The sequence below is a fragment of the Triturus cristatus genome, chromosome 4_2 (genome assembly GCF_964204655.1).
Source record: "Triturus cristatus chromosome 4_2, aTriCri1.1, whole genome shotgun sequence".
NCBI classification, from domain to species: Eukaryota; Metazoa; Chordata; class Amphibia; order Caudata; family Salamandridae; genus Triturus; species Triturus cristatus.
In genome coordinates, this window is record NC_140586.1 from 41,475,515 (window position 1) to 41,496,563 (window position 21,049).

At 46.5% G+C, this 21,049-nt stretch overlaps 1 protein-coding gene across 1 annotated transcript in view; it reads left to right on the forward strand.

The window, feature by feature from the left end:
* Nucleotides 1-672: 672 nt before the first annotated feature.
* ACVR1B (activin A receptor type 1B) overlaps nt 673-21,049 on the forward strand; it is a 142,855-nt gene continuing 122,478 nt past the window's right edge. Inside the window, exon 1 of the mRNA XM_085600350.1 lies at nt 673-843. Within this exon, the coding sequence (XP_085456476.1) occupies nt 759-843 (85 nt within the window). The 5' untranslated portion in view covers nt 673-758. The remainder of the gene's footprint in view (nt 844-21,049) is intronic.

Consider the following 21,049-nt stretch of genomic DNA (forward strand, 5'->3'; position numbering starts at 1 on the left):
CACCTCAGTTGCGAACAGGGACCTGCACTTTTATACTCTCATTTCAAGCACTGGTTACGTTCCTATCGACAGGATAAAGTGAAGATGGAGTAGGAAATCCACCCTTCTATGTCATGTCAACTCTGAACTTGAGAGGTCGAATGACCACAGCTTCCACATGTTCCCTAAATGATATTTTTCCGTTTCCATGGCTTTGTTCCCTTAATGCCCCAGAGCTATATGCGTTTTGACTTACATAATTGTAAAACAATAATAGACGAAGAGAAAATACTTGGGAAAGCTAAGCGAGAGCAGCAGCCATCGTAGAGCGGCTGCTCTCTGTAGTTGGCGGGCCGTGATGCCCAGACTGAGCCGCCTTGGGGCGTTTACACATAAAGTTGCAAATTCCTGGGTACCAGAAATTAATACGGGGCGGTAAGAGACCCCAAGCGTGGGTTGGATTTATGACGGTTGGGGGTTGTAAGGTGAATATATAACGCACTCCGGCCCCACTCTGTGCAGAGTCCGACGATGCTGCCCAAAAGAGACTCTGAAATGGATGGTGCGGGCCAGAGTAAGTCTACGGGTCTCGGGAGCAGCACCTCCAATGTAGGAAACGGCGCCTGTCCCAACAAAGTCCTCTTTCCATGTCCGTGTACGTGCCCGCTCTACCGGTGCGTGCCCGCGCCCTGTGTCTGAAGCCTGGCGTGCGCGCGCACGCGCCTAGTGTCTGAGCCTTGCGTGCGCGCTCCCCCAGCTGTCCCAGAGCGCTCGGTGCTATGGCGGACTTTCGGTCTCGCGGCTCTCCGCTGTTCTTCTTCCTTTTGCTGCTGACGCTGAGCAGCGTCCCCCGGGGGAGCCACGGTGAGTGAGGAGGCGGGGCGTCAAGTGGTAACCGGTTATGGTCTGGGAGTAAAAAAGCTCAGGTACAACAACAATATGGCGGCCAGGCGAGCAGGGAGCTTCACATAGGGAGGGATTGTGGATGGGACGAGGGATGTTCTTTAAACCGACAGCTTGGGTTGCCTAAGTATTTGTATACCGGCGATAGGGTTGCACAGGCATTTCTTCGCTTGATAAGAAGCGGGGAGCTGGATGTTTTGGTGGCTTATCTGCTATCACCGGGATATGGGTACCAGAGGTACGGGTTGGACGAAGGGTACCGCTATAGAACTATAGCAGACTGGAGACCTGCATGTCAGTGCTTGGAAACGTATATGCTAGAGGTTGGCTGAAGGGGTTGTATACTAGCTATTATGTATATATAAGGTTCTAGTTCTTGTATAAACGGGCGGTTTATAGGAGTGAACCAGTATTTGTTTACTGAGTGAAGCACACCGCATTCTGCTGGAGTGTTAGTGTTGCACAATGTTTTGGCGAAGGACAAGTTGAGGATACTTCATCTTGTGAGTCGAATATCTTGAAGACACCCTTTCCAAACGACTCTCACCACCCACCCACTTATACTCGAACACTGTGCTCCTTATTCTTGTCAGCCATGAGCACGATACAGATTGGGACATGCGGCACTGTTCCGAAATTCGCTAAACAGTAACTCCTGAACATGCTGACTGGCCCGGTGTAGTTCTGCTGACACGGACTTGGTAGTCTTGTGAAAAGTTGTGGGGGTTGACGGTGTTTGGAGAACGAGGGTCTCAACCATGCCTAGAAATGAAGAGAGCAAGTCATAGGAGGATGCTCTGATGCAGAATTGCCGAACTTTGTCGATGAAGGCCGAGACCCTGGTAGAATTTAATTCATCATAAGATAAAAACATGCTTCGTGTAAATTGAACTCCTTGAGGTAGGCAGTGATTAACATAAACATGTGGCATGTTCTGGCCCTCTTACACCTACGCCCGACACTCCTTTTCTAAACAAATGTCTGTTTTGTGGGGTAATGGCATCATCAAATACTAAAACTGACGTTTTTAACTCTGGTGGTGAGGAAATGCCCCCGAGTGTATCAGTAGAAAAATGCCCATTAGCATTTTGTAGGAGGGTTTCTGGAGAGAAAGTGTCTCATTCCAGGTCAGGCTATGGCAGGGAACCATTTTAATAGGTTTGGAGAAAGAGCTGAACGGCTAGGCTGTTAGAGAATAGGAATATTGGACCTTGACACAGTCAGGAAGAAGCGGGCTACTACGTGGGTCTTGGGACGATTGGGCTGGAGAGTGAGTTTCGGGAAGGAAATAGTGAGTCTGACTGGAGGAGAAAGGAAAACTGTGCAGGTCTAATGAGGGGCTGCTATACCACTGGAGAGAGAGGACAGCCAGGGTGAGATTAATCATAGTCATGTCTTCTCGTTGGTTTCTCAAGTAATGTTTAGTAATATAACCTGTTTTTGTACAGTGGTTCATAGTACACTTTTGCCGCTTTTAAGTGCTTTAATCAATAGTTGTTGCCATTCCCCAATTTGACATATTTTACCAACTATGGCAGGATCGAAGGCTGCGATGGCCTTGCAGGAATTCATTCACATGACGCACGGGTCACATCAGGTGTCAGGTTTGAAGGTTTAACTCACCAAGCCATCGCAACAGTAGAGGAGCTAATTAATTTAGATACAAAAACACCTGTTTAGGTACTCTGTTCGGGGGTTGGTTCTGTTAGACGACTGGTTTTGTAAATCAGTCATTATATTTTATGCTTAAGATGTCAGAACAGGACACCTCTTCACCGACAGCTGGGTTGGGTACATCAATAAGTTGAGATTGCCAATGAGTCATTCAGGGGCAAGTTTAGGAGAAGCAGTATCTATCGGTGCCAGGACAGTGTTTGGGTGAGTACAGGATTCTCGCACAGTTACAGCTGGTTCGGGTAGCATATATCCGTGGATGCATTCCAGCTGGAGAAGATGCGAAGTGATCGAAGCCGAGAACATCAGCCCACACATAGATGCCAGAGTATGGGATGATGAACGATTTGTAGCTGTCCACCTTGGGGTTGTATTACTTCAGAAGATTGCACATTAGCGTAAAAGACACACTGTATCCCTTTTGAGATGGCACCCCTTCCATAATCTGTGACTGCTAGACAGGAGGCCTGATTAGATAATCCCAGACGTAACTACCTGCTGGTGACAGGTAGAGGAATGGCAATTTGAAGTATTCTAAACGCTCTTTTATAATCAAAGTGCACAGTGCTAGTTTTCTTTTTCTTGCCCCTCTTAAGGGAGGCCATCTGTATATTTCTCCTTCTAGAGCAGACAGAAATGAAATTCATTTGGAAGAACTGGGAGAAAAGTCATGGGTATGGGAATTTCCATGGACATGGGTTGTACCCTCCGTGAAGGATTTTGAAATGTCTTTGTTGAAAAACAGATGTGTATTTTTTGTAGACTTGGGGGCTACGTGTTCAATTTGAGTCTTATGCACCAAATACCTGCCCTTACGCTTCACTGTGGCTTAATATTCTACTTTGTGTCTGTTAGGGGGCAGGGGTTTATTGTGGGTCCCTGATATGGGTTGGTATATTTGTCACTGGTCTGAGAGGGATATGTGTATTTAATATATGGTCTTGGGTAAATAATATTTGATTTCCTCTCTCTGGACTGGATAGACCTCTACATTGTGTTTATATGGCGTACGGGGAAATGTGTTTTGTCTAGGGAGCTGTATATTTGATCTTCACAGTATCGGTAAAGATGTAATGTGTCCTCCAGATATAGGTAGGTGCGTTTCGATTTTGTGGACCGGTGTATATGTTGTTCGTTATCTATTTGGGGAGCTGTGAATGTTGTCTATTGTTTGGGATAGTTGTTTAGTTTGACCTTATAGAGTATAAAGACCTATACTTTTTCCTTTTAGTATGCCGAGTGATGTGTATGTTGTATTTTTTTCCTGTGGAGGGTTGTGCATTTTGTCGGTAGGAGATGCGTGTATTTTGTATAAGGTCTAATGAAATAGCTTATTTTCTTTCTAGAAGTGTAAGAGCTGTTTATTGTGTCTCTGCATGGGAGGGGAGGTCTATCTGATATGAGTTATATTTTGTCTGTTGTGGGCAGATGTGTGCATTTGGTCGGGTGTGATGTTTATTTCGTCTCTGCATGGAGTGAGAGATGTGTATTTCGTGTGGGGTTGTTCTAGACCGTGGTGTTCTTTGGAAAGAAAGTGAGGCGGGGGCGCGTAATTGTCCATACGCTCTTTACCATGCATGGACCGTCTCGCAGCTTGTGACCTTTGGCATCTGGCAGTAGCCTTTGGCCCTTTGCTATGGAGCAGGGATTAATTTATTCTTAGGCAGTAACTCCAGAGGGCCCGAGTCTGTTTAAAATCTTCGGTTAGGGCGGGTTTCAGTCATTGTTCCCCAGTAAGGTGAGAGGTTACATCGGGGCAGACGTCTCCAGCGTTCCCAGTATGCGTACTTCTGTCAGACTGCACTGGCCCCTTTTGCCCCAAGACATCTGTCGTGTATCTCGGTTTCTTGTGGAAAAGCGCCTCTGAGCATTATTAATGACACTGGTTTCATGATTTCTGCCCACGATCTTTGGGCACCACAGTTCGCATACCTTGTGACTCAAATCTGTTTCTCTTTGCCCCCTGTTCTACCGCCTGCTCATGTGGCTGGGAGCAGGGGCAGGAATCAGAATCTATATTAAGGGCCAATAGCAGGGACTGATATGTGCAGTAAAAGTAGCATCTCGAAGACTCAAAACAGCGACTATTTGACCAGCGGCCCTGAGAAAGGATCGGGAGAACGTATGCAGTGCCCTTGAGATGGGTACAAGTCATTCCACGTACTGAGGGCAGGGCCAGATGAGTCAAGTAGTCGGATATGGGAGAGGATCCCTTTAAATTCAAAACATGTACGGCGAGTGGCGACGAGGATGCTTCCTGGAGTGGGGGATTTATCGTAAAGACTTTATGGACATAAAAGCCATGTCCTGTCTGAAGATTCAATACTATATCTTTCCATCATGCAAGGTGCAGTTGCACCGAGAGAGAATTGGATAAAATGATTTTCTTTTCATTAATCATATACTTTTGTCAATCGCTGTCAGCCATGGCAACGTGCTTTCAAAGAGTTAGGAGTCGGACAACGTTATTGCCAAAGAGGGGGAAGTCCTCTTCCAATTGGCCCCGGTGAGGGGAGACCAGAGAGTAGCTAGCATTCAAACAGCAGTAATTGGAGTAGACCTCGAGTCTTAACGTGTTTCTTGATGTGGGTAAGGTAGGGATTGACAGGTGAAGATGGATGAGTATTCCAGTCTTCCGCCCACCAAGATCCCAGTTATTTTCCAGGCACTTGCTTGTTGAAAATATAAAAAATAAATCGTGGCGCTTCAGTTTCTTTTGTGCGACTTTAAACCAGTCTAGGTTTAGGCCGGAGATAAAAAATGTGGTCTCTTCATTAAAAGCCACTTTATTGAGAGCTGTTCTTAACATCTGTGGCAATGCATTCATTTCCAGTCCCCTTTTGCAGCGTATAAACATTACCTTTTTCAAATATATTTGCCTGTGCTGCAAGTTACTGCTAAATAGATTTTTAGCACACAAAGCTAATTTATTCACTCCCACAATGAGTTGTTTGTTGTTCAGCTGTAGGGCAAACAGCTCAGTTTGATAAAAGAAATGCCTGTTTATTGTGCTATGTAGTCGGAGGCATGCAGAAGGAAAAACCTAGAAATCGGTTTTATTTACTATTTTAGTCATTCTTATAGACAGGGCATCTGGAATTTTGCAGCTCTGATATTTTCCACATAATTCACATCTGCTGCATAGTCTGCAGATGTTACCCCAAAAAATGTTTGACGGTCAACATTTACTAAAACGTTTTTATTGAACATTTATCATTATGAACGTTTCAGACGTTGTACAATAGATGTTTTAAGCAGTGTGTTGAATATTGTAGTGAGAGCTATAGAATTAAATCATATTTCACTTTAATAACGATACAGGAACAATGCACTGCTATGTGGAATTGGCGTGAATCAAAAGTTACTAAAACACAGTGACTGTGTTGCCACACAGCTGAAGGCCCTCCTCAGAGATCGACTGGTCACATTTCTGTTTCTTATTGCTATCCTTGAGTGTCAAACTGGTACTAATTAGGTGAAACCTATGCCCAGACAGTGTTGGCAAGTGTGAAAATGACAAAATCATGAAGTAATATATCACAAAATGTGCTGCATTAGGCCACATAATTTGCCTTTTCTTGGCACATAATTTAGTCAACCCTGCTGTCAAATGTGATCCTCTGGTTTCGTAATCCCAATCGATCCTCCTAGGATTTAGCGGCCTGGGATGGCAAATTTTTTGACAAAAAAAGCAAAATGTGTATTCCCAAACCCCAAAATTAGCGGTATATTTGCAACAGGCAGAACATGTACTTGCCACAAAAATACCATTCAGTCACTACCGTGAACTCGGATAGGTCACTTTCTGTGACCCAACAGAGGGTCCAGCAGCACTGAACCTCGGAACAGGAGGGTGGTAAAGAGTGCTTATCTAAATTTGAAAACTGGTCCCTCTGGCATTGGACAACCACTATTCCAAAGGGGCAGGCAGCAGGTGGCAAATGAGTGGCATGTACTCTGGACACTCTGTAGTGGGAGAGCAATGAGTGTGGGGAGAGGTATGCCACGAGTGTCCTGGGGTTGTTGGGGGATGGGCATATGGAGGGGGACTCCTCTGTCCCATGATAAACGGAGATGATGTGGGGTTACAGCCAGAGCTGCCAACTTTGGAGTTGGGGCTAATTTGACTGGCACTATAAGCAAGGATAAACAGATAGTTCTGAAATACAATTCGTGTGAAAGTAAAAAAGGGTGGATGGGAAACGGGATCAATAAACAGTGGATGAAGGGAAAAAAAGAGACATGGAAACGAAACGGAGAAAGCATAGGAGGAGGAAAGGAAAAGTCAAGGAAGGGCACTGAAACGCATGATGAGAAATGAGGCAGCCCCTCTTCAAAGAAAAAAAATTTAGATGCGAGTCTCGGCGTCGGCTCAACATCCTGTGATTCTGGGAAAATCACTTAATCTCACCAGTGTATAAGAACACTTATTTAATGTAACTGGAGCTCATGTAAAGGACTCAATTACGTGTCAAGTTTGTGGTATATAAAGGTGCAAAAAACAGTCGAGTAGAAGCAGGTTCCCAGAAACAAAAGGCAGGGCCCTGTCGGCACAAGGTGAGGGCCTGTGCATTTTAACGATGGAAGACGAGCAACTTAAGACCTCTGCCGCCTACTAACCTATTGCTCACCCTCTTTATTGGTTTAGCACAGAGCAGAGCCAATTAAAGGAGGATTAGTCTCAATTTATTTACACTGCCATTTTTTCAGGCACTTTTGTAAAAATCGTAGAAGTTTTACAAAAGTGTGGATTTTGTGTTTATTAGTTTTTTTGGAGGCAAATTTTAAACTCCCAATATCCTGGGGGTCTGTCCAATGGCCCTATTTATAGGACAGAAAATAGACAAGTGTAGTATGCCTAGTGGGCATTCAAACTGAGCTTAACATAGCTTTTACAAGCTTGTCTGCATTATAATGCCTTGCAGGGGCATAACCTGGGTCCTGGAGAGCATTGGAATTTTGAGAGCTCCACTGAAGGCAGTGGAGCAGCTCTGGACTTATAATGGCTGGTACAAGCCTCCTGCTCCAATATTCCAATGTTTCTTTCTGTATTTCCCTTTTTAATTTAGAACATTCTACAAATAGTGGGTGGAATGTTCTAATAGCCTTATGCCCTTATACTTTGGCTATACCAGTTGTTAAAAGCTCTCACCCTCAAAGTAGACGATAACTCTGGTTCAGGGCCTTTAAAAAACCTGTGTAGCCGTTGGCAGCGGGTTATGGGGCTCTAGTATAGTTGTCAGGTGGCCAGCTTAAATTAAACTTTGACACCCGATCATCTGTCATCTTATCGCTTTGCCCCACTGCTGTCATAAACCAATAGGGAAGATTATGCGCCTTCCCTACTCGGTAGAGTACTACGCTTCTAATCCAAGGTCAGAAAGGATGTTGACCAGACCTTGTGAATAGTTCGGAACAGAATGAAAAGACTGGAAAGTTAAGAAGTCTCTCTAGACGCCCATTGTTAGAAATGAGGGGACTCTGGTTGGCGCAGGTGAGTACCAGCGACAAGCAGGGACCCTTTACTTCTATGAAACAACGAAGTCAGTGTAATGTAAACAAGGCACTTTACATCAAAAGGGCATGGGTCTACAAGCTCTGAACAAACCAGTATGTTGTTTTGAGGAACGCAGACTTATGAAGATAATACAAGATATGTATAAAGCCCTCACTCACCAACCTAGTTGGTGACATGCTTCATCATCGGGCTCCACTGGGTATGGCCGAATGCCATCCCAGTGTGCTGCAACGCCAGGTTACTGCGGAGCGGGGTTCATGTGAAGTGACAGTGAATTTCAAATTTCCAAATGAGTCAAAAAAGTCAATTTAATAATTTCGCTAATTGGAAATATTAAAAAGGAGTGAAGGTCAAAAAATAGAAGACCTGTTTCACTCCATGGCGGTCAACATGTTTCTGCCTAAATGAATGTTCAACAGGCTTTCATCAGGACCAGAGTGGGGGTGCAAAGTCCCGGTGGTATGAACGTGCTAAGGTTCACCCTCCCGTGGGCTATTGTGTGAAAAATCTGTATTTACAGTGAAAAATCCGCCAAGTAATATAGTGGTGGAGAGAAACGAGTTTATTCTGAAATTTTTCGTTTTGTTGGAAAGGGTGCTGTAAGTGGTGACACATGTAAGTGGTATTGGTGTAGCCTCTTTCACATAGTCCACCAAAAGGACTTCCCTTGGTTGGTTTCTTGCCCGTTTGTAGCTTCTAGATAGGAGAGGGAGGGGATACCCTCTAGCTGTCAGTTTGGAAGTCAAATCATTGGATTGGTTTTTGAAATCACCCAGAGAGGTGCAATTCCGCCGAAGACGGAGAAATTGCCCATAAGGTAAATTCTCCCTCAGTTTCACACAATAGCCCACGGGAGGGTGAACCTTAGCGCGTTCATACCACCGGGACTTTGCACCCCCACTCTGGTCCTGATGAAAGCCTGTTGAACATTAATTTAGGCAGAAACATGTTGACCGCCATGGAGTGAAACAGGTCTTCTATTTTTTGACCTTCACTCCTTTTTAATATTTCCAATTAGCGAAATTATTAAATTGACTTTTTTGACTCAATTGGAAATTTTAAATTCACTGTCACTTCACATGAACCCCGCTCTGCAGTAACCTGGCGTTGCAGCACACTGGGATGGCATTCGGCCATACCCAGTGGAGCCCGATGATTAAGCATGTCACCAACTAGGTTGGTGAGTGAGGGCTTTATACATATCTTGTATTATCTTCATAAGTCTGCGTTCCTCACAACAACATACTGGTTTGTTCCGAGCTTGTAGACCCATGCCCTTTTGATGTAAAGTGCCTTGTTTACATTACACTGACTTCGTTGTTTCATAGCATTTCCCTTGAGGGGAGTAGTCGTGTTGTTCCCTTCCTCTCCTGTTGTTAACCCTTTACTTCTAGTCAGGGCGAAGGATGACTCCTCAGAATAATCCCTGCTCACCCTCTAGGTGCGTGGCGCGAGCAGTCAAGGCTAAACCTCAGGCGTACACGGTTAAGCAATTGCAATTACACATACAGTAAACCCCTTGCATGCACCACAAATGGACACCAATCCGGTTGTATACGAAAATAAGATTTTTATATAGTTTCAGCAGAGTTAGTACACGGCCCAGTAACGGTGAAACAGTGGGGCCACAATTTCTATAAATACGGAAAAGTTCTCTTTGTAACGGAAAGTTCTTAGGCGGGTACAAAGGTGACTGCGGGCCTCAGCGCACTTCGTGCTGAGGCGTCAACCGGGAAGCACGCGGCAGATGATAGGGAAAACAGAACGTTGCGGACCCTGGATCCGATGCGAGCTCGCGGTCGAGTTCGTAAGTACAGTACCTTGTTTCTTGTCGTGAAGGCGGGTGCAGGATTTCAGCGGCTCTTCGTTAGAAGGGCGAGGCGGCGTACGGGGCTCCCACACTTCACGAGGGGGGCCTGGTCCTTCAGGCTCACGGTCAGAGCGGGGGTGTTTACAGGTGGCAAGTGAACAAAGCGGGGCAGCCGGGCACGCAGTCTACGTCCGGGCTGTCCGAGGCTTGGCGATGCTCACAACGCCGATTCCGGCGGGAGGGGTGAAGGTGCGCAGCGAGCCTCCGGCGAGCGAGGTGACGGGGCAACGCAGCATGGCGTCGGGGGAGCGGCTCAGATCGAGCGAGGCTCTTCCCAAGGCAGGGGCGGCAAAGCAGTCAGGTCACGGCTCAAGGAGGGGCTTGGGGCACAAGAGTCACGACTCCGGCGAGGGAAGGAACACCACAGTCCAGCGGCGGGCGAGTGAAGGTCAGGTTGAGCCCAATGGTCCTGGGGCTCAGTTCAGGGGGCAAGCTCGCTTCCAAGCCCTTGGAGATCGTTTTGAAAAGCACAAGTTTCTTGAAAGTAAAAATAAAGCAAAGTCTTCAGCAAAAGGCTCCTCTTCTCTCCTTTGGCAGCAAGAACACCACTGCAGGCCAGTCCCCCAGGATAGGGACAGTCTTCCTCCTTACAGCTTTCCCGGTGCCTCCTGCTCAGGCAGAGATTCTTCTTGGGTCAAAAGTGGATCTGATTTCTTAGGAGCGGGGCTCCTACATTTATACTGCATATCTTTTGTTCTCCCAGGCTAGGGGGGCCCTTGCCTAGTTCAGTCCGGTTCTGGAGCACTTTGTTGACGCGATGCAGGCTTCTTCTTTCAGAGTGCAGGGCAGAGTGATCAGACGCTCCTCAGGGGCGGAGCCGGCATTGTGGTGGCAGAGCACAGGCCTATTCAGAGTCCAGGTGTACTCCTCCCACCCATCTACCTGTCAATCTTCTTATTCACCACCAGGCTACCTAGCCCTGCCCATCTGGGTTCCCCCAGCCCTGTCACTCACGCAAGCCAGACATCAGATACACATCACGCAGAGGTGGGCTGAAATGGTTAGGCAAGCAAACGCCAACTTTCTAAAAGTGGCATTTGCAAACGCAGAATATTAAAATAAACCTTACCGTATTATTCCGAGTTCAGGCATACTAAACTCGATCTTCTACCATGTTCCCTGGGTCGGTAAGGATCATAGGATGTAACAATCTTTTTTTTTTTTTTTTTTTTTTTTGTTGAAAAACCTTTATTGACATTTCAATCAATAACAAGTATGGGCCTACAACCCCCCGGGGCCGGCCGCTAAGCAGTCAGAACAACAGAGATCAAATGTTAACACAGGCAGCACCTCGGGGAGCAGAATCTTCATGCTAATATAGTCTGGCCAGTGAAGAGCGCAGGTAGGACACCAGGATAAAAAGGGTTTTCATTTTATAATGGAAAAAAAAAACAGAAGGATCAGGTGCCGAACAATTTCCCAACAGCGATAAGAGGCAGGCAGAATGGTAAACGTAAGCAATAAACAGCAATCTAGTGAATCAATGGCGCAGACACAGGAAATTCAGGATAGGGAAGAATATCATGCCCAGCTGCGCCTGCAGTCCCCTGCCCTAAAGGCCAGAGAACACCCCGGAAATTGTGGCACACATGAAAAGGCAACGATTCACAACAAAGGAGATGTACCACGCTGATCCCAGAAAAGAGAAAACAAAAAGAATCAGAGAAGAAAAAGGAGGCCATGGAAAAAAGAGATTAAAGACTAAAAGAATCCCCTCCCCCAACCCCCCACCCTGCACCTCTGCAGATGAGTACGGCCCCCCCCTCCCCCCCCCCCAGCAGTGTGCCTGTCGCCCTGGAACCAGACCCGAAATATAGAAGAAACAGGGAAAAAGGAGTAAGAAAAGAACCCCACCAGAAGGGGGGGTAGAGAGAGTATTAATAAACTGGAGGAGGGCCTTCAAAACATGCCCCCGGCGTCTCCCTCCCGCACATTATGTTTCCCCCAAAGCAAACAGTAAACAACACCAAATCGACCATGTCAAGGAAAGATGGGGAGCATTTTGCACCTACTATACCGACAGTTATACCATGAGAGCACGCAACCCCGAGCCCGCCCGCCTATTAGCCGACCACCACTGAAAGAGCATTCTTATCCTTGGCCACTCTTGGCAAATCCGCCCATGCATACCCCTCGACCCGGCGCCATGTCCAATGCTACACGGTAAGGGAGCGTCCAAAAACGACCAGGAAGCGACGCACCCCGGTGGGGTGGAAGTCTCTGAGTACCAACCCAGTCAGCATTATGGAGGAACGTCTTTCCCAGTGCTGCCCCAGGATCTGCACTGCACACAAGGTCCAGGAAGGCGGAATCAGCCAGAGTAGACAACCGTTGCTTGAGTTTTCCCAGGGTCGCCGGAGGCCGCACACCGGACAAGGCCACCCCCCCCCCACTCAGGTCCAATACCTCCGGGACAGATCAGATCCACAGCCAGCCGATCACACAAGAGTAGACTGTCCGGAGTTTCCAGCTGGTCACTAGGCACAGGGGTGGCCCCGACGTTGTCGTCCTGAGTGCAGTGCAGGAAGTCCCTGTGTATCGGAGGACAGGCAGGCCGCAACTGTCCCAACGCTGATGCCACACCATCAAGCCTACTCCCCAATACCCAAACGCCATGAAGCAAGGTGGAATGAAGGGCACCGAGAGCCTCGAGAAGGTCCCGGTACCCCAGCACAGCTCTCTGCGATCGCTCCGCTACACTCCCCAGAGTCGCACACTCCCGATCCTGCTGTGACCTGGTGGACAGGATGGTAGACTTCATCGTGACAAGATGGCCGCCGGGTAGGTCCAACCCGTATTGGGACCGGGACCCAGGGGCAAGCGCATCAAGGTCCATGTCGCTGGCAAACAGGGTTCCGGAGGCAGACCAAAAATGTATCCGTTATGTAGTCACGGGCAACAGTCGTCCCCACCACGGACCAGCGCCCGCGAAAATCCGGGAGCAGCCCGCAGGAATCAGGGCGAGTTACGGGCGGCGTTCGGGCAGCTCACCGTCGAAGGCGGAGGCAATCACCGGAGAGTCGTGGAACTGCCACCCCGGGCATGCACTTGGATGTAACAATCTTAACCGCCTATTCTGGCCTATGAGAACAGTGTAGCCTTACAATAGTGAAAAACGAAAATGGCTGTAATTCACTATTAGGACATGCCACACACATCAGGGCTTGTCCTACCTTATGCTACAATGCACCCTGCCCTTGGGCCTACCATAGGGGTGACTAACATGACGTTAAGGGAAGGTTTAGGGACTGGTAAGTGGGTGGACTTGCCCAGTCAGCATGACAGTACCAGACTGCACGCAGGTTCTGCGATGGCAGACCCTAGACACATTTTACCAGGCCGGTTCTGTGGGTGGCACAACCAGTGCTGAGAGCTCACCAGCGGCATTTGTATTTACACGCCCTGGCACTCCTGGTGCACTTTACTGGGGTCTGATAGTAAACCAAATAAGCCAATCATGGAATCCAACCAACATAGCAATTTACAATGGGGAGAGCATATGCACTTTAGCACTGATCAGTAGTGGTAAAGTGCCCAGAGGCATAAAACAGCCAACAACAGGTCAGAAGAATTGTAGGAGGAAGGCAAAAAGTTTAGGGATGACCCTGCAAAAAGGGCCAAGTCCAACACCCATATTTCATACATCTCTTGAAAAAGTGGCTGTCTTGCACTGCTTCCTATGCTAGTCTTCATGGTTCAGAATCATGTCAGTCTCGCTTTTTCATGTTGCGTTCACACTCTCCTCACTCGTGTTCTTTTCAGCGTGGGGCCACGCATTTAGTAGATAGATTGTCTCCTAACTAAGAATAAAAGAATAAGGTAGGGGATGGGGTGGTCTGTTGGTAGGGTTTTCTATTTTTAAGGGTGTCAGGTTTCCACGGGTTAGTCTACATTCGTTCAAAAGGCGACAATGCCCTCTGCAGACTTTGAGCACCACAAACTGTCTTGAAAGGTGTACTTCGGTCTTCAGAACTTCATTACTCAAGTAATTAATTGTAATGTAAAGCTCATGTTACACTACCAGGGTCTTTTTGGACTCTTCTGCGTGTTTTTGTTTGCCGAAGCAAATGGTACAAATTGGTCGACCTTGCAAGGATGAATGGTAGTGTGGGCCCGTTGGGATTGAGCCTGCGGTAGTGCAGGCAGACCTAGATCCCCGATGCATGGTACTGGCGTTGAAAGGCCCTGCCATAATTCAGCCATCTGTCCATTACTTCTGTTGCTAAATCAGAACCCGAGGCAGACACAGCAGGGGAAACGGCCACTACAAAGCAGCTGTTTCCACATAACCTTAACCACGCATGCATTACAACGCATGCGTGGTTATCAGTATAGCCTTTACCACGCATACCTTTACTACGAGATATGTAGTAAAGGAATGTGTGATAAAGGCTATACGTAAAAAAAGCGTGTGTTACAAAAAGGGGGCAGGTGTGTTTCTGCAGGCTATCGCCGTAGTTAGAGGAAACGGAAAGACACTTGCGCTTCCTCTTTAGGACGTGCGAAGCACCACCGCAGAGCCTGAAGAAAAGAGGACGTGGAGAGGTAAGGGGGATTTAATTAAAAAGAAATAAAGTGAGGGAGTGATGTAGCGCAGGGGTAGATATTTAATAGAAGGGTTTGTGGGTGGAGCAGAGGGTCGCACAAGGATACAGGGAAGGGGTAATATATAAAAAAAGAGAGTGGGAGGGGGAAGGGCACAGGGGAGAAGTGAAATGAATTAGGGCAGGGATCGGAGATAACCTATACCAAGAAAATGCCATTACCATGCATGGTTTTACAACTTAAAAGTATGCGTGTTAAAGACATTTTCGTGGTAAAGGTTATGCGTAGCAATGGCATTCGCGTTGTAACGCATGCGTTATAAAGGCATGCGTTCCAACGGAATGCCTTGTAACGTCATACAACCACACAGCAGTATTTGACCAAGGGCCAGAGGGTAGGAGACACCAGAGACGTGGCGGAACGGCTGGACAGTACCCGTTGGTCTGGACAAGAAGCACCATGTAGACGTGGTAGTCTATGCACTTTCGCTGCCCAGTCTGTAATCAAGTGCTCATGTCACCTGAACGAATAGCACCCTCGTCCATTAGAACCCCAGACTCGGTTTTTGGCGATGCGCATGCCCGTCACTGGATAGGTTTCGAGATACAGACCTCTGTGATAACACATTTGTAATTGGAAATCTCAGGGGGTTGATCACCTTCGATGATAACTAACATAAACCTACGTAATTGGGCAATTAAAACCATACATCTGTCACTTTTGAAAAGTGCAACAACTGCGAATCACCTAAGCAGAACTCGAAGTGAAAATGTTTCTTTTGACAAAAGTATTTAATGAATATGTTTCTTGAAAAAGGCGAGTGAGTACCATGGGAACGCGGACGATGCTGCCCAGCGCTTACAGTGCGGTGCTATAATTAAAGCAGAGGCTCCTCTGAAATAAGCGTCTTGTAATTACAGCAAGACGCCCATTAATAAAACTCAAACGTCTCCTTGAATAAATACAGACTTGGTCTTGTGTTGTTGAGACTTACAATTACCAGCATCACGGAAACACATCCGGTGTGACAGATGATTCTTTAACTAGTATTTTTCTTTTAAAACTTTTGCACAATGGAAGAACCAAAAATGTGGGTCTCCAGGATTTCTTTTGGGGGGAGGCGGGGCTGGAGATCTTTTTTGGGAAGTTAATTGTGTTATGCCTCTACAAGTGGGTTTACACCCTTTTTTTTTTGGGGGGGGGGGGGGTCTCGCCTACCAGATAGTGCTAGCTGTCGGGCTGTGAAAGACCTATTGTGATCTTACTGTGGGCTGGCAGCCTTCCCATTGCTTGCCATTGGTTGGTTCTATTTTTGTTCTCATTTGTTTGCTTCTTATTCAATGGCTAGCCTTCCTCTTCTTGTGTTTGGCCCTCTCCCTTGAGCACAGTCTCTTTGCAATCCTTTCGATTGGCTGACTTTGCATCTTTTCACTGCTCACATTTAGGGAACTACTTTTTTTCTTTTTAATTCTGCGCTCCTTAAGAGTAATTTGTTTTCTAGCTCTCTCCCTTATGTGTTGCTTCCCCCTCTAACCTCGCCCAGAACTGTGTTGAGCCCCACCCCTCTCAGCTTGTTTGTTAAAGCCACAGCAATATGGATATTTTTGATGGAGGATGGTTGAAGACCAGGCAGGTCTTTTTTTGCTATATCACCGGTATTCCACATATTGAATGAAACCACTAACTCTGGCGCACAAAGGCGTTTATAGCACTGGAGGAATTGCCATCTGCTGCGCCCACTTACTTGGCGCCTGAGGCAAAAGGTGTACTTAGCATGACTCTTCTCTTTGAGGCACATACATCTGATCCCATGGCTATTGCAGATGACCAAAAGGTTGAATCATTTGCAACATAAATTAAGCAGTGGGAAACATTTCCATTCTGACACTTCTTTGTTGAGATATTTCTGAGTGAAAAGTATTTGAAAAATAAACCATGACATTGATAGAGATTGAGACCATTGAATTATTTGTATAGTTTTGAGATTCCAGAAGATATGTATTTGTTTTTCCTCCAGTATTTTTTAAATGTTTATTCTTTTATCTTTTTCTAAACAATGCTTTACATACAAACTTTGGCAAGGCCAACTTCTTGGGTCACACATAAAGCTTAAGAACTATTGGCTGTGGCAGTGCTTGTTAAACCGATGTTGTAATTTTTTTTGTCACATGCATATCCTGCATACATTTAGTGCTGGATAAAGTGCACCAGGTAGGGGAGCCCCAAGAACACAGCCACTGAACACCAATGGTTCTCCTTTCTCATCAATATAACTCCGCCTGAAACTCACCATGGTTGGATATGATGCTTACATTCTCAGGCCGTATTTAGTTACAAACAAGATTTAAAAACAATCGTTGCATCATAAAGTTCCAAACATACTACACATCAATTTTTGGGGGTAAATTAGACATTCAATCACAAACAGTAAATTCCCCCGAGTCGTGGTTTACAACCGAGCTGTCCCTCCCAACTTCAGCTAATGGACTTGGGGCCAATCCCCTGCTGCTGGCCCCCTTTTGGATTTCTCACAGGACTTACTCCCCTGCTCCTCATTACCGAGAGAGAGCCCCGGGAGCGGCATCTGAAGAAAAAGTATATACTGATCATAACTCATAATTGCAGGAAATAAGGCCATTGGCATCACTGGACTGGTAGACCAATAGGAAGCCAGGGACGGTTTCCTTATCAAGCCCATCAAAAAAATGAAACCCAAAAACTTCATCTCATCCTGATTTGTGGGAGTCCACCGGGTAGCTCTAGAGCATGGCCTAAGTCTGGCACTGTTGTTCTTCAAATACTGTTCAGCGTACAAATTAGTCTGCTCAACAATCTAAGCCAAAAAGACATCATCCATAAACTGAAAAAACTGTATTGGCAAAAAATGTTTGCAATTCACTCTACACCACCACTAAAGGCAGGCAACATCGGCTGCACCATGTTTGGTTCAACCCAGAGTCCAGCACTTCCAATGGGAAGCCTTGCAGCCCTAGGCTGCAATCCAGATGCCTCTTGCTGCACCATCGACACATCAGTGTCCTCCTCTAAAACAGGCACTTCATCCGCACTGAGAGTAGCTTCATCATCAGATGAGTCCTCGTGGACAGAAAACTCTCTGCCAGAATCTTGCACTTCCTCCTCTCTCTCAGATGCGCTGTCATTCTCATCCGTTTCAGCTGAAGATTCAAAAAGCATACTAATCTCCTGCTGAGCAGTAATTCTGCGGCTATCTGTAATCCTTACTAATAAAGGTAACTTGTCAAACAAGTCAACAACAACAAACACTTTGTAAAATAAGTAATAAACAAAATGTGGCTTTATCACAAAGACTTATATACTCCAGAACATAACCACTCACTTGCCAAGCAGCTAGACTCATCACCATCTACTTTGCACGGGCACAGCAAGGACCAACAATATCCCACTAGAAAAGAAAAGAAAATTGCACATAAGACAACGTAAAACACATCGCAAAGAATCTCACGCTGAAAACACAAACTAGATATGCTGCTATTATGACAACACTTACAAAAAATTCATTTATGCATGACAATACTTATTTGGCGTAAACACAACAAAAATGTTTTTCTTACCAAATAAATGCAAACCGCAAACAAGAATCAAAAGCTTTGCACATACATAAAAAGGAGAAATAAAACATTGCAATCACATATGGTTCCGAAGTAGCGCGTTACTCGCCAAAAAAGCGCTTCAACACCCCATCAGGGGTAACAAGCGCTATAAAAATGCAAACCTTTTTTCCCTCTTCTATCTCTCCACTATCCATCTCACTCCAAATAACTGACTAATATCCACCACTCAATTTGCTTTCATATTTCACTATACTAATCCTTTATGGGTTTCCAGAGTAGCATGCTACTCGTGGCCCCTCCCCAAAGCGCTTCAACACCCCATCAGGGGTAACAAGTGCTATATAAATACAAACCTTTTTCCCCTCTTCTATCCTTCTGAATCCAAATGTTTGTTTATTTATTAATTTATTTTGAGTTTTTATAGAGCGCAAACTTGACCCGTTAGGGTATCAGAGTGCTTTACAGGAATCAGCAGTAGTAGACAAAAGACTTGGAGTCAGAGGGTGGGGGGGGGTGCTGGCTACATAAGGGATAAAAGGAAAGGTAATTACATTTTACATTTACAATATACGATAAACAAGGTCCCAGGGTCCATGGTGGGATGACTGGAGGTGCCGGGTGGATAGTGTCTGGGTACTCCAGGGGAATGCATTAGACGGAAGTAGAGTAAGGACTCTGGATGATTAGAAGGCAAAATTTAGGCGAGGAATTTGTCCATTAGGAAGGTTTTGGCATCTTTTTTTAAGCGAGCCAGAGAAGGGATTCTTCTAATGGCGGGCGGGAGTGAGTTCCATATTCTTGGTGCTGCCCCAGAGAAGGCCCGATTGTAGGTTTTCTTTTTCCGAAAACGAGCAGGTTGGAGCAAGAGGTCTCTGGTGGACCGGGAGTTTCTGGTTCCTCTGGATATCACGAGTTTCTGGGCAAGATATGCAGGGGAGTTTGAGTATAATGCCTTGTGTGTGATACATGCCAATTTGAGTTGGATTCTGGCCTGTAGAAGAAGCCAGTTCAGAGCTTTCAGATGTGGTGAAATGTGGTTGAATTTCCTTGAGCCTGTTAGTAGTCTGGCGGCCGCGTTGAGGCAGGCTTTTAAAGGTGCCAGGGAGATCTTGGGTAGACCCGAGAGGGTAGAGCAGTCATATTCAAGTCTAGAGTTGACTAGTGACTGGACTGCCATTTTTAGGTCAGGAGTATCAAGGAAAGGTTTGATTCCTTAGGTGGCTCAAGTGGAATCTGGCTGATTTGGCCATTGAGTTGATGTGGTCCCGCATGCTCCAGTTACAGTCCAGGGTAATTGCAAGGAATTTGGCCAAATCCATGATGGTCGGGGTACAGTTTAAGGCTGTGATGGCCTTGATCCATACCGGAGTCTCAGGGTTGTTTTTGGGTGAGGAAATTAGTAGAAATTCTGTCTTCTTTGAGTTGATTGGAGGAGAGCCATTGGACAGTCAATTTCAAGGCTTCATTCAGGGAAAGAATCTCCTCGAGAGAGGAAATCTTGATGTAGATCTTGGTGTCGTCCGCGTACATGTGGTATTCACGGTGTGTAGTACTTCTGCAAGCGGTTCGAGGTAAAGGTTGAAGAGTGTAGGGGACAGGGTAGATCCTTGGGGGGGCTCCAACCGTGACTGGAGAGGGAGCAGACATGTTACCGTTAATTAGGAATCTCTGAGACCGGTTATGGAGGAAGGACCTAAACCATTCAAGAACAGAGCCATCCATTCCCATCCTGAGTTTGAGGCGTTCAAGTAGTTTTTCATTGTTGACCGTGCCGAAGGCCGAGGATAGATCTAGGAGGATTAGGAGACAGGTTTTACCTTGGTCAAGGGCTCGGAGGGCATTATCCACGATGTAGAGAATGGTGGTTTCCGTGCTGAGACGGAGTGTTCGTCATAGATTTTGAAGTCGGTCCAGTGCGCTTGGTTTTTGGGTGAAGCGGTGGAGGGGGCTCGGGAGTGAGGCAGATCTGGAAGGAGTTGAGAGTAAGTTGCGGATCTAAGTTCGTTTCCTAAGGCTGTGTTTTTGTCAGAGAAAAAAGAGGAGGATTCCTCAGATATTAGTGACTTCGGGGTTTCTTTTGCTGTTTTGGCCAGTTTGTTGGATTGGTGTTTGACCAAGAGTTTGCGGGGTCTGTTCTTGGTGTTCCCCAGTTCTGATCTGAAGGATTCTTTTTTTGAGTTGAGGATGTTCCTGTTGCAGGCATTTCTGGCCTGGCGGAGAGGTTTTAAATGTGGGGTTGAGGGGCGCTGTCTCCAGATTCTTTCTGACTGCTGGAGGGATTTCCTCTTGCTGTTGAGGGCCCCATTGAACCAGGGGTTTCTGTCTTTGGTTTTGGTTCTTTTTAGTTGAGGTCACTGACCGTTGTGATATGGGTGGGGGGGAGGGTCAGACTTGCAGCGAGCTGCCAGTTCCCTGGGATCTAGGTTCTTGGTGTCTTTGACCCAGAGTTAAGGAATCACCTGTTGCGGTGCCCTTGTCTTGTGGGTGCCAGGTAATAGGAAAGTGATAGCGTGGTGGTCCGACCAATCACAAGGGTTTATAGCGATAAGCTTGACTATTGGTTCCTTAGCGATGATCCAGTCAAGAGTGGCGCCTTTCGAGTGTGTATGGAGTGCGCAGGCTTGGGTTAGGGCTTGGTCGGCCAGGAGATCTTTGATGGCGTTGACATAAGGATCCTTGGGATCGTTCCAGTGCAGGTTGAAGTCACCAAGAAAAATGTCCTTAGAGTTGGAGGAAACTTTGACTGCGATGATTTCCATGAGGTGGTTAGTGAAGGCGTCGTTCGTGCCTTGGGGGTGGTAAAAGATGTGCAGATTGCACAGTTGGGTGGTGTTGCTGTATATGGAAAGTGCAAGGTATTCACAGGAGTCTGTGGTGTCTGCCAGGAGTTCCGTGACGAGGAGGTTAGAGCGGTAAATGCAGGCAATGCCGCCCCCTTTTTTGCTAGATTGCCTGTCCAGCCTTGCA